Raw genomic sequence first — 13543 nt, 5'->3', positions numbered from 1 at the left:
CTGTGGGAGAGTTAGGGTAGAAAGTAGGGGAGAGGCTGGGTCCTGTGGGAGAGTTAGGGTAGAAAGTAGGGGAGAGACTGGGTCCTGTGGGAGAGTTAGGGTAGAAAGTAGGGGAGAGACTGGGTCCTGTGGGAGTGGGAGAGTTAGGGTAGAAAGTAGGGGAGAGACTGGGTCCTGTGGGAGAGTTAGGGTAGAAAGTAGGGGAGAGGCTGGGTCCTGTGGGAGAGTTAGGGTAGAAAGTAGGGGAGAGGCTGGGTCCTGTGGGAGAGTTAGGGTAGAAAGTAGGGGAGAGGCTGGGTCCTGTGGGAGAGTTAGGGTAGAAAGTAGGGGAGAGACTGGGTCCTGTGGGAGAGTTAGGGTAGAAAGTAGGGGAGAGACTGGGTCCTGTGGGAGAGTTAGGGTAGAAAGTAGGGGAGAGACTGGGTCCTGTGGGAGAGTTAGGGTAGAAAGTAGGGGAGAGACTGGGTCCTGTGGGAGAGTTAGGGTAGAAAGTAGGGGAGAGACTGGGTCCTGTGGGAGAGTTAGGGTAGAAAGTAGGGGAGAGGCTGGGTCCTGTGGGAGTGGGAGAGTTAGGGTAGAAAGTAGGGGAGAGGCTGGGTCCTGTGGGAGAGTTAGGGTAGAAAGTAGGGGAGAGACTGGGTCCTGTGGGAGAGTTAGGGTAGAAAGTAGGGGAGAGGCTGGGTCCTGTGGGAGTGGGAGAGTTAGGGTAGAAAGTAGGGGAGAGGCTGGGTCCTGTGGGAGAGTTAGGGTAGAAAGTAGGGGAGAGACTGGGTCCTGTGGGAGAGTTAGGGTAGAAAGTAGGGGAGAGACTGGGTCCTGTGGGAGAGTTAGGGTAGAAAGTAGGGGAGAGACTGGGTCCTGTGGGAGAGTTAGGGTAGAAAGTAGGGGAGAGGCTGGGTCCTGTGGGAGTGGGAGAGTTAGGGTAGAAAGTAGGGGAGAGGCTGGGTCCTGTGGGAGAGTTAGGGTAGAAAGTAGGGGAGAGACTGGGTCCTGTGGGAGTGGGAGAGTTAGGGTAGAAAGTAGGTGAGAGGCTGGGTCCTGTGGGAGAGTTAGGGTAGAAAGTAGGGGAGAGACTGGGTCCTGTGGGAGAGTTAGGGTAGAAAGTAGGGGAGAGACTGGGTCCTGTGGGAGAGTTAGGGTAGAAAGTAGGGGAGAGACTGGGTCCTGTGGGAGAGTTAGGGTAGAAAGTAGGGGAGAGACTGGGTCCTGTGGGAGAGTTAGGGTAGAAAGTAGTGGAGAGACTGGGTCCTGTGGGAGAGTTAGGGTAGAAAGTAGGGGAGAGGCTGGGTCCTGTGGGAGAGTTAGGGTAGAAAGTAGGGGAGAGGCTGGGTCCTGTGGGAGAGTTAGGGTAGAAAGTAGGGGAGAGACTGGGTCCTGTGGGAGAGTTAGGGTAGAAAGTAGGGGAGAGACTGGGTCCTGTGGGAGTGGGAGAGTTAGGGTAGAAAGTAGGGGAGAGACTGGGTCCTGTGGGAGAGTTAGGGTAGAAAGTAGGGGAGAGGCTGGGTCCTGTGGGAGAGTTAGGGTAGAAAGTAGGGGAGAGGCTGGGTCCTGTGGGAGAGTTAGGGTAGAAAGTAGGGGAGAGGCTGGGTCCTGTGGGAGAGTTAGGGTAGAAAGTAGGGGAGAGGCTGGGTCCTGTGGGAGAGTTAGGGTAGAAAGTAGGGGAGAGACTGGGTCCTGTGGGAGAGTTAGGGTAGAAAGTAGGGGAGAGACTGGGTCCTGTGGGAGAGTTAGGGTAGAAAGTAGGGGAGAGGCTGGGTCCTGTGGGAGAGTTAGGGTAGAAAGTAGGGGAGAGGCTGGGTCCTGTGGGAGAGTTAGGGTAGAAAGTAGGGGAGAGACTGGGTCCTGTGGGAGAGTTAGGGTAGAAAGTAGGGGAGAGGCTGGGTCCTGTGGGAGAGTTAGGGTAGAAAGTAGGGGAGAGGCTGGGTCCTGTGGGAGAGTTAGGGTAGAAAGTAGGGGAGAGGCTGGGTCCTGTGGGAGAGTTAGGGTAGAAAGTAGGGGAGAGGCTGGGTCCTGTGGGAGAGTTAGGGGAGAAAGTAGGGGAGAGGCTGGGTCCTGTGGGAGAGTTAGGGTAGAAAGTAGGGGAGAGACTGGGTCCTGTGGGAGAGTTAGGGTAGAAAGTAGGGGAGAGGCTGGGTCCTGTGGGAGTGGGAGAGTTAGGGTAGAAAGTAGGGGAGAGACTGGGTCCTGTGGGAGAGTTAGGGTAGAAAGTAGGGGAGAGGCTGGGTCCTGTGGGAGTGGGAGAGTTAGGGTAGAAAGTAGGGGAGAGGCTGGGTCCTGTGGGAGAGTTAGGGTAGAAAGTAGGGGAGAGGCTGGGTCCTGTGGGAGAGTTAGGGTAGAAAGTAGGGGAGAGACTGGGTCCTGTGGGAGAGTTAGGGTAGAAAGTAGGGGAGAGACTGGGTCCTGTGGGAGAGTTAGGGTAGAAAGTAGGGGAGAGACTGGGTCCTGTGGGAGAGTTAGGGGAGAAAGTAGGGGAGAGGCTGGGTCCTGTGGGAGAGTTAGGGTAGAAAGTAGGGGAGAGACTGGGTCCTGTGGGAGAGTTAGGGTAGAAAGTAGGGGAGAGGCTGGGTCCTGTGGGAGAGTTAGGGTAGAAAGTAGGGGAGAGACTGGGTCCTGTGGGAGAGTTAGGGTAGAAAGTAGGGGAGAGACTGGGTCCTGTGGGAGAGTTAGGGTAGAAAGTAGGGGAGAGGCTGGGTCCTGTGGGAGAGTTAGGGTAGAAAGTAGGGGAGAGGCTGGGTCCTGTGGGAGAGTTAGGGTAGAAAGTAGGGGAGAGACTGGGTCCTGTGGGAGAGTTAGGGTAGAAAGTAGGGGAGAGGCTGGGTCCTGTGGGAGAGTTAGGGTAGAAAGTAGGGGAGAGGCTGGGTCCTGTGGGAGAGTTAGGGTAGAAAGTAGGGGAGAGGCTGGGTCCTGTGGGAGAGTTAGGGTAGAAAGTAGGGGAGAGACTGGGTCCTGTGGGAGAGTTAGGGTAGAAAGTAGGGGAGAGGCTGGGTCCTGTGGGAGAGTTAGGGTAGAAAGTAGGGGAGAGGCTGGGTCCTGTGGGAGAGTTAGGGTAGAAAGTAGGGGAGAGACTGGGTCCTGTGGGAGAGTTAGGGTAGAAAGTAGGGGAGAGGCTGGGTCCTGTGGGAGTGGGAGAGTTAGGGTAGAAAGTAGGGGAGAGACTGGGTCCTGTGGGAGAGTTAGGGTAGAAAGTAGGGGAGAGACTGGGTCCTGTGGGAGACAACGGGAGAGGCATACTGTGGGAACCAATTCTCCCCTGGGAACAATAGACACTTCCACCTAGTCACTACACAGCACCCATTCACACACACACAGAGTACCCATTCACTCACTCACATATAGTCCCCATTCACACACACACAGTCCCCATTCACACACACACAGTCCCCATTCACACACACACAGTCCCCATTCACACACACACAGTCCCCATTCACACACACACAGTCCCCATTCACACAGTCCCAATTCACACACACACAGTCCCCATTCACACACACACAGTCCCCATTCACACACACACAGTCCCCATTCACACACACACAGTCCCCATTCACACACACACAGTCCCCATTCACACACACACAGTCCCAATTCACACACACACAGTCCCCATTCACACACACACAGTCCCAATTCACACACACACAGTCCCCATTCACACACATACAGTCCCCATTCACACACACACAGTCCCCATTCACACACACACAGTCCCCATTCACACACACAATCCCCATTCACACACATACAGTCCCCATTCACACACACACAGTCCCCATTCACACACACACACACAGTCCCCATTCACACACACACACACACACAGTCCCCATTCACACACACAGTCCCCATTCACACACACAGTCCCCATTCACACACACAGTCCCCATTCACACACACAGTCCCCATTCACACACACAGTCCCCATTCACACACACAGTCCCCATTCACACACACAGTCCCCATTCACACACTGGCAGCTAGGGCTAGCTAGTGGAGAAGATCCACGCTTTGCTAAATATGCAAGTCGCTAGGAATAATAGCAGGCTTCTCTACTGAAACAGACTGTCTCTCTTTCTCTCTCTCTCTTTCACACACAGATCCTGTCTCTCTTTCTCTCTCTCTCTTTCACACACAGATCCTGTCTCTCTTTCTCTCTCTCTCTCTCTCTTTCACACACAGATCCTGTCTCTCTTTCTCTCTCTCTCTCTCTCTTTCACACACAGATCCTGTCTCTCTTTCTCTCTCTCTCTTTCACACACAGATCCTGTCTCTCTTTCTCTCTCTCTCTCTTTCACACACAGATCCTGTCTCTCTTTCTCTCTCTCTCTTTCACACACAGATCCTGTCTCTCTTTCTCTCTCTCTCTTTCACACACAGATCCTGTCTCTCTTTCTCTCTCTCTCTCTTTCACACACAGATCCTGTCTCTCTTTCTCTCTCTCTCTCTCTTTCACACACAGATCCTGTCTCTCTTTCTCTCTCTCTCTTTCACACACAGATCCTGTCTCTCTTTCTCACACACAGATCCTGTCTCTCTTTCTCTCTCTTTCACACACAGATCCTGTCTCTCTTTCTCTCTCTCTCTTTCACACACAGATCCTGTCTCTCTTTCTCTCTCTCTCTTTCACACACAGATCCTGTCTCTCTTTCTCTCTCTCTCTTTCACACACAGATCCTGTCTCTCTTTCTCTCTCTCTCTCTTTCACACACAGATCCTGTCTCTTTCTCGCTCTCTCTTTCACACACAGATCCTGTCTCTCTTTCTCTCTCTCTCTTTCACACACAGATCCTGTCTCTCTTTCTCTCTCTCTCTTTCACACACAGATCCTGTCTCTCTTTCACACACAGATCCTGTCTCTCTCTCTCTCTCTCTCTTTCACACACAGATCCTGTCTCTCTTTCTCTCTCTCTCTTTCACACACAGATCCTGTCTCTCTTTCTCTCTCTCACACACAGATCCTGTCTCTCTTTCTCTTTCACACACAGATCCTGTCTCTCTTTCTCTCTGTCTTTCACACACAGATCCTGTCTCTCTCTCTTTCACACACAGATCCTGTCTCTCTCTCTTTCACACACAGATCCTGTCTCTCTTTCTCTCACACACAGACACACAGATCCTGTCTCTCACATGGCCGCAAATAGACCAGTGTGTTTCTGCTGTATATTCGATTTTGGAGATAGGCTATTCTCTCTACCACACACACACACACACACACACACACACACACAGGGTCGGCATCTAGGCCTGCTGCAGTGTTTCCTGTCGGGTGTGATAGTAGGACTAGCAGAGATGATATTCCAGGATGTTATTAGAGTACCCCAGTTAGCTGTACCAGATGACCTCTGCTGCTGGAACACTGACTGTTCCCTATGGACCAACACATTCTCATGGACACAAGGAGCGCGTGTGTGTGTGTGTGTGAGTGGAGAGTGAAACAGAGTGTGTGTGTGTGTGTGTGTGTGTGTGTGTGTGTGTGTGTGTGTGTGTGTGACAAAGAGAGAGTGTGTGAGGGAGAGAAACAGAGGAACCGTTGCATTCATGAGAAAAGGAGTGGTGCATGAAGACTGAACAAATGTCATCACCGCAAGTCGAGAGTAACGCAATACTTTAGTTCCTAAGGCTAAAGATGGTAGCTGTCATCAGGGCTGTGACTAGTGATGAGGGGGGTAAATAATAAATCAATGGTTACATATCAGGATATTATTTTTGACGATACGTTGTATCGTTTTGACAACGTCGCAATATTAAATATATAATTGTTGTGCACGTTGGCTGTACTTGCACCAAAACTTAATATCTTATTTTTTAAGTATTGAATCGCAATGCATATAGAATCATGAGAATCACAATACATATACAGTGAGGGAAAAAAGTATTTGATCCCCTGCTGATTCAAATACTTTTTTCCCCCTCACTGTAGGGTGTGTTCGTAAATTCACTCTGGAGTGCAAGAGTGCGATCAGAGTGCGCTCTGGGCGTTCGAAAATTCTGAGCGTTGTCAGATTGTCTGCTCGTAAATTCAGCGCGTGTCGCTCTCGGAGCGTTCAAAGCGCACACTGGACGCCCTGGCGGAGGAGTAGGGTTGATCCGAGCGTAATGACCTCACAACGGCAGTCAAGCACCCAAGCTAACTGGCTAACGTTGGCTAGCTTGCTAACTACTTCCAGACACAAATGAGAGAACAGCTCACTCTCACCATTTACTCGCACTAGCAGAGCTGGTTAGGCTGTTTTCATGTTATCTATTGGTGACTGTAACTGTGCTGCTGGCAACAATTTAACTACGCTTTTTTGCTTACGTTTACTGACACCGGCCATATTCTGCGCTCTGGTACACTCAGATGAGAGTGCTCTGAATCGGAGTAGAGAGCCAGAGTGAATTTACGAACGTGCCCATAGAATCAAGAGAATCACAATACATAGTGCCTTCAGAAAGTATTCAGAACCCTTTACTTTTTCCACTTTCTAAAATTGATTAAATTGTCCCAATTGATTAAATTGTTTTCCAATGGAATGCTGCGTTTGCTGTTCAGCATTGCGTTGCAGAGGCAGTTGCAATGCGTTCTGGGTGGTGCGTCAAATTGTATGCGTAGACTTGACAGAAATAGTAGCAAGAGGTGAATGTTGAACTTTTGTTGCTCACATATTCAGTAAACATGTTGGATTACATCATGAGAACACTGTTGGTCTGATCAAGGCGTCAACAAACTATCACACAGCGGTCATGCGGCTACACTAGATATACAGTGGGGGGAAAAAGTATTTAGTCAGCCACCAATTGTGCAAGTTCTCCCACTTAAAAAGATGAGGAGAGGCCTGTAATTTTCATCATAGGTACACGTCAACTATGACAGACAAATTGAGAAAAAAACATCCAGAAAATCACATTGTAGGATTTTTTATGAATTTATTTGCAAATTATGGTGGAAAATAAGTATTTGGTCACCTACAAACAAGCAAGATTTCTGGCTCTCACAGACCTGTAACTTCTTCTTTAAGAGGCTCCTCTGTCCTCCACTCGTTACCTGTATTAATGGCACCTGTTTGAACTTGTTATCAGTATAAAAGACACCTGTCCACAACCTCAAACAGTCACACTCCAAACTCCACAATGGCCAAGACCAAAGAGCTGTCAAAGGACACCAGAAACAAAATGGTAGACCTGCACCAGGCTGGGAAGACTGAATCTGCAATAGGTAAGCAGCTTGGTTTGAAGAAATCAACTGTGGGAGCAATTATTAGGAAATGGAAGACATACAAGACCACTGATAATCTCCCTCGATCTGGGGCTCCACGCAAGATCTCACCCTGTGGGGTCAAAAGTATCACAAGAACGGTGAGCAAAAATCCCAGAACCACACGGGGGGACCTAGTGAATGACCTGCAGAGAGCTGGGACCAAAGTAACAAAGCCTACCATCAGTAACACACTACGCCGCCAGGGACTCAAATACTGCAGTGCCAGACGTGTCCCCCTGCTTAAGCCAGTACATGTCCAGGCCCGTCTGAAGATTGCTAGAGTGCATTTGGATGATCCAGAAGAGGATTGGGAGAATGTCATATGGTCAGATGAAACCAAAATAGAACTTTTTGGTAAAAACTCTACTCGTCGTGTTTGGAGGACAAAGAATGCTGAGTTGCATCCAAAGAACACCATACCTACTGTGAAGCATGGGGGTGGAAACATCATGCTTTGGGGCTGTTTTTCTGCAAAGGGACCAGGACAACTGATCCGTGTAAAGGAAAGAATGAATGGGGCCATGTATCGTGAGATTTTGAGTGAAAACCTCCTTCCATCAGCAAGGGCATTGAAGATGAAACGTGGCTGGGTCTTTCAGCATGACAATGATCCCAAACACACCGCCCGGGCAACGAAGGAGTGGCTTCGTAAGAAGCATTTCAAGGTCCTGGAGTGGCCTAGCCAGTCTCCAGATCTCAACCCCATAGAAAATCTTTGGAGGGAGTTGAAAGTCCGTGTTGCCCAGCGACAGCCCCAAAACATCACTGCTCTAGAGGAGATCTGCATGGAGGAATGGGCCAAAATACCAGCAACAGTGTGTGAAAACCTTGTGAAGACTTACAGAAAACGTTTGACCTGTGTCATTGCCAACAAAGGGTATATAACAAAGTATTGAGAAACTTTTGTTATTGACCAAATACTTATTTTCCACCATAATTTGCAAATAAATTCATAAAAAATCCTACAATGTGATTTTCTGGAATTTTTTTTCTTATTTTGTCTGTCATAGTTGACGTGTACCTATGATGAAAATTACAGGCCTCTCTCATCTTTTTAAGTGGGAGAACTTGCACAATTGGTGGCTGACTAAATACTTTTTTTCCCCACTGTACATGCCTAACCTTCGCTAGCCTAGCATGGATCTCAAATTCAGTGCATCACCTTCTCTCGGATCCACATTCACTTTAGATGTCCACACTCACCAATAACGATTTCAGCAGTGATGGTGACTTTCAGCATCGTCTTTGCATCTTTACAAACCGGATCAAAATGTATAGCCAGAGGACTGTGCATTCTGGGCTACAGATAATGCTACAGCATCAAAAGGGAGCACATTTGTAAGGATAATTAATCCTACATAAAAATAAAGTTGATTAAAAAAAATAGTTTCTCAAATTAATGTATTAGAACGGTTGTGATGGTTATTTTATTTTATTCACGGTCCTCATCCATAATCGTTGGTTACACGGTTATACGATTACCGTGCTTGCCCTAGCTGTCATAAATAGTAAATAGAAGGCAATGCAATTTGGGTAAAAGACATAAGAACAACCTACTAGTCTCAGCTAAGAGATGGATATAGGTACATTCAGTAAGGAGAGAGAAAAAAAAACATTCAAACCCATTCTGAAATGGGATATATTAACAACCAGCCACATTCAATATCATGCTACATCCAATACAATCTGGCCTTGCTAATTAAAAAAAAAAAAAATCCGTTCTCTATTGATACTTGTTGAGATGACAGAGATTGATCAGCAACAAAATGTGAAACTCCCAGGGAATTCACATCAACATCTGTGTGTATGACAGCACAAAAAACCCCAAACTGTTGCATTTGTCTGTGTGAAAACATGACAACAAAACTCCCACGCACTCTGCACTGCTTTCACACACACACACCGCCCCCTAGCCCGCCCACCCACAGTTCTCAGGCTCTGTTGCCATGGTAACCAGGAACACACAGAAGGTGGCTGGTGTGAGTCTGGGTCACAGTGTGTGTGTGTGTGTGTGTGTGTGTGTGTGTGCGTGTGTGTGTGTGTGTGTGTGTGTGTGTGTGTGTGTGTGTGTGTGTGTGTGTGTGTGTGTGTGTGTGTGTGTGTGTGTGTGCGTGTGTGTGTGTGCGTGTGTGTGTGTGTGTGTGACAGGGGGCTCCAGGGAAAGGGAGGCTACGCTACGCCTCTATCCTAGGGAAGGATGCACCCAGAATGAGAAAGGGTGGGCAGGAGAGAGGGGGGTGGTGGTGTGTAAAGAGGGTAGCCAGCAGTTTCCGACCCCACCGTTACAGTTGTTTACGCTGAGCTGTACTGGGGTCAGAACGCAATCATGGTTACATTAAGACTCTGTGGAGCCGGGGTGAGATATGGGTCGGAAAATACTGAAAATGTGACATTCATCCACACCGATGATTGAAACACTGTTCCGTTTTTCTTTTCGGAAAACTGCCCTTTTCTTCTCATGCTAGCTAGCAGTAGCCTCTGCAGCCATTATGGAAAGGAAGCGTAACGGGAGGGTCGGAATCTGCGAGAAGGGTGCAATTGCGGCCTGCAATTTGGGGCATTCCTGCATCTGCAGGGACCCCTCTTTGTACTTCTCTTGGTCCATTTTTAAGTTAGGTCAGGCGGGAGGTGGGGGTGCACCAGTACAGTAGGTGGCGTTAACGCACAATACCGTTGGATAACAGCCACCGATAAACCCCACAGAAGAAGGGGCAGGGGTTGACAACGGTAACTAGCTAGCCGTACACTGGTACACAGTGTCCTTCGCCCCACGCCTGTCGGGTACTGCAGTTCTGTTAACGACGGTGAGGGCAGGTGTTCAGCAGGCGGGAGCGAAGGACACTGTGTGCTAGCCTAGCCAGCTAGTCCTAAGGAGGACTCCGGTACACAGCAGGCGGGAGGCAGGGACGACACCGTGCGCTAGCTAGCTAACTATCAAGCTAGCTAGTACACTGTGTCACCCTAGCCGTCTGCTGTGCTAGCGGGAGGCGGGGACAACCGGTAGACAGTGTCCCGCCTGTCGGGCACTGTTTTCCTGCAGTTCTGTTAACGACGGTGTTCGGCAGGCGAGAGCGAAGGACAGTGTCTAGCTAGCAAGGAGGACTCTTGTAGGTGGGGGTGAAAAAAACTCAGTTAATACTTTTATTTCCCTTTTGACCCACATTGAAAAGTGTCACACAGGCATATATTCAGCTCTATTTAGTCTCAGATTCGAAAATGCTAATTATCATCATCAAGTAGACATCATGCAAAACTACAAATCCCTGCAAGTCATCTCTAGCTGATACCTTTGCTAACAGTTGTGTCAATGTAAAACTCGCCCAAGACCGTTCACAGAATTGTCCATTTAAAGAAATGTAGCCTATTTATTAATTACTACATTTAGCTAACATTAGATAGTTAATACAGAGATTCTTACCTTTGCCTCGATTCGGCAGTCTAGTCCAGACCATCATGGCATTTGTAGTTCTTTATGATAGCCACATTAGCAGGTAATTAGCATTTGGGGGGGGAATACAGGCGAATATATTGATAAAAGTCACCTAGTCCGAGAGAGATTGACATGTTTATCAAAACGTCACGCCAGAGTAAGCTAAACACATTGGAGGGGGGCGAGGTTGGGTGAGATAATAATAAATATGATGGGGAAGTGGGTCTCTCCTCCCATGAGCATGCGCAGATACACGCATGCGTCCCTGCCACAGCAACCAAACGATCACACCAATAACGTCATTGCACAAAATAGTTCGCAGCATCATCTGGATGTGTGTGCAACAAAAGTTCAACGCTTCCGTTCGATAAATCCAACGTATGCACCACACTGTCTCTGCAACGCAATTCTGCAAGGCAAAGGAAGCGTTACATTGGAAATTAATGTACTTCTGGTGTACCAAAATGCAAAGATACTCTCGGTGTGATCGAGGCGTAATATCCTTCCAATTCTCACTCATAGATACAGTACCTAGCTATATAGACACCCAAGTCCACTCCGAGCGATGTGAATTCAGGCAAAATACCCACAGCAAAGTTAGCTAGCTAGGTTGGGTACTGAACTTAGACGGTTGCTAACTAACGTTAGCTTCAAAAACACTCAAACCAAGAACACGTTGGACAGCGAATTGTCAGCATTTATAAGGTAAGTCAGTTACGAAATACGCCTGAAAGCTGATAAAAGTAGTTAACTAGGCATAAACCTCGTTATCTCTCTAAATGCCGACGTTTGAGTCCTACCATCCCACAGTATGTCACATCATGGCGTGCCAAACATCCACGGCACTCGCGTCCTCTTACCTGCATGGAATCGGCACTGATTATCTCTCCCTGACGTCGTTTACCAATTTCAATCGCCAGTTTAGACTTCCCAGTACCGGTTGCTCCTAAAATCACGACTAACGGTGGTACAGTACTTTTTTTCAGAGCACACTGCAAGCCTCGTACGGGCGCCGCCATGTTGCTTTACCGTCGTTTCCCAGCTGGTTAGCCACCCGCCTGCTAACGGAGGCGGGCTCTGTAACTAGGCAACGGTAAGAGGTTACCATGGCACCGGCGTGAATTAAAAAGTCGAGTTTAGACTGGGAAGGTATTTTGTTCCACAATACAATAGAAAAATACTACGCTAACCTACATATGTATCTCACTGAAATGTACACTTTTTTTTTTAAAGTCTGCTTCCAGAAACCATATTAGGCTGTTGTTATATGTGGACAAAGACAACACTACATTTTATCATTGTAGTGTCTTTCTACACCAATAATAATAATAGGCTATGTATTTTCTGTTCATGATTTACTTTACTAAGGGGACTGCTTCTCCTGGCAAATCCATCTTGTAAGGGTTACTATAGAAACGGAGGGGAGCAGAGCCATAGTAACTGAAGATGCTTGTTGCTATGGCAATGAGGGCAAGATGTTTCTGTGGAGAAGGCGTTTGAAGAGTGGGAGTAGTTTTCACTCACTCACACAAGTGTTGATTTTAAAGTACAAAAAGGACACCTCTCTGAAAATCTCTTGTTTTTTTTTCAACCCTGCAAAGTGAGGCAGAATTCTAGTACCCTACTAACACAGTTGAACTTACTTCAGGAAAACACAGTAAAATAGGGCAGTTCCTTCCCACTTATCTCACAAGTGTGTGTGAGCCTGTCCTCCCCAATTAGGGTGCCACCAACATCCTGTGGTGTGAATGATATACATTGTCAGTGTATATGAACAAGAAAAATGCTGGACATTAAAAAAAAAAGAGAAGAGACTGAGGTGATGTTTTGAATTTATTCATTTGTCTGATTCTCCCTGTACATATAGGCTTGAGGTACTGAAAACAAAGTGCTTGAGACAAGGCTGCCTGCCACCATATTAGAATTCCCAGAGTGAAGTGTATTATGGTCCACTGCCAACATGACTGTGTCTAACAGACAGAGAGACCAGTGACAAATCAAAACGCCAGTGGGCTACAGCCAATCCTGAGGAGGCGGTAACAGACCTGGTATATGTGCTGAAAGAACAGAAGAGAAAGTGGTGAAAGTGAAGAGATGCCCTTTCTTCCTTCCTTCTCGCTCCCTTCCAACTGCTCTTTCCCCTACTTTCCTCACCCTCTCCATCGTTCCTCTCTCTATCTCTCTCTACTCTGTGGGAGGCAGAGGGAGTAATCCAAGCTTTCAGGATTAACATTAGGAGCAGCTCCACCTCTCTGAACCCATGCTGCCAACCTGAACCTCTAGCTCCCTGGGCCCCGTGTCCACACAAAGCGTCTCGGAGTAGGAGCGCTGATCTGGGATCAGGTCCATTTATAATCTTATTTTTGATCTACAAAGCCTAAACTGGTCCTATATCAGCACTCCTACTAAGGTGTCCTGAGATCTCTCTCCCTAGTTAAGAATGATGACAGGCCACTGAGTAGCCTATATTAAAAGACATCATCAAGTCTGTTACAGTACAGGATTAGGACCGGTCCCAAATGGCACCCTATTCCCCAAATGGCACCCTATTCCCCAAATGGCACCCTATTCCCTATAGAGTGCAATATTTTTGACCGGGGCCCATAGGGTTCTGATCCCCCCACCCCCCCCCCCCCAAAAATGGTGCACTATATAGGGTATAGGACCCATAGGGCGTAGTAGTTTACTATATAGGGAGCCATTTGTGACGTACCCCTAGTTTCAGAGCTACTCTGTTGCTATGGCTTGAACTAATCACCCCCAGACTTTCTAAGTAATGGGCTGTGATCCAGCTGATGGGATAGGGCTGAGACAGTGGGTTCACTTTAGGCTACGCAGCGACCAGCTAATGCCTTTAAGAGCTAGATCCTCTTAGG

The 13543-nt window shown here is 48.0% G+C and overlaps 1 protein-coding gene across 1 annotated transcript in view; it reads right to left on the bottom strand.

Annotated features, from left to right (window-relative positions):
• LOC311123087 (tRNA dimethylallyltransferase-like) overlaps positions 1-11686 on the bottom strand; it is a gene marked incomplete at both ends in the record, with an annotated part of 54226 nt that extends 42540 nt beyond the window's left edge. The window contains one exon of the mRNA XM_084197362.1: positions 11528-11686. Within this exon, the coding sequence (XP_084053488.1) occupies positions 11528-11686 (159 nt within the window). The remainder of the gene's footprint in view (positions 1-11527) is intronic.
• Positions 11687-13543: the final 1857 nt, after the last annotated feature.

This window comes from Coregonus lavaretus, assembly GCF_964263955.1.
Source record: "Coregonus lavaretus genome assembly, contig: HAP1_SCAFFOLD_1694, whole genome shotgun sequence".
Classification (NCBI taxonomy): Eukaryota; Metazoa; Chordata; class Actinopteri; order Salmoniformes; family Salmonidae; genus Coregonus; species Coregonus lavaretus.
This window is presented reverse-complemented; position numbering and strand designations above follow the sequence as displayed.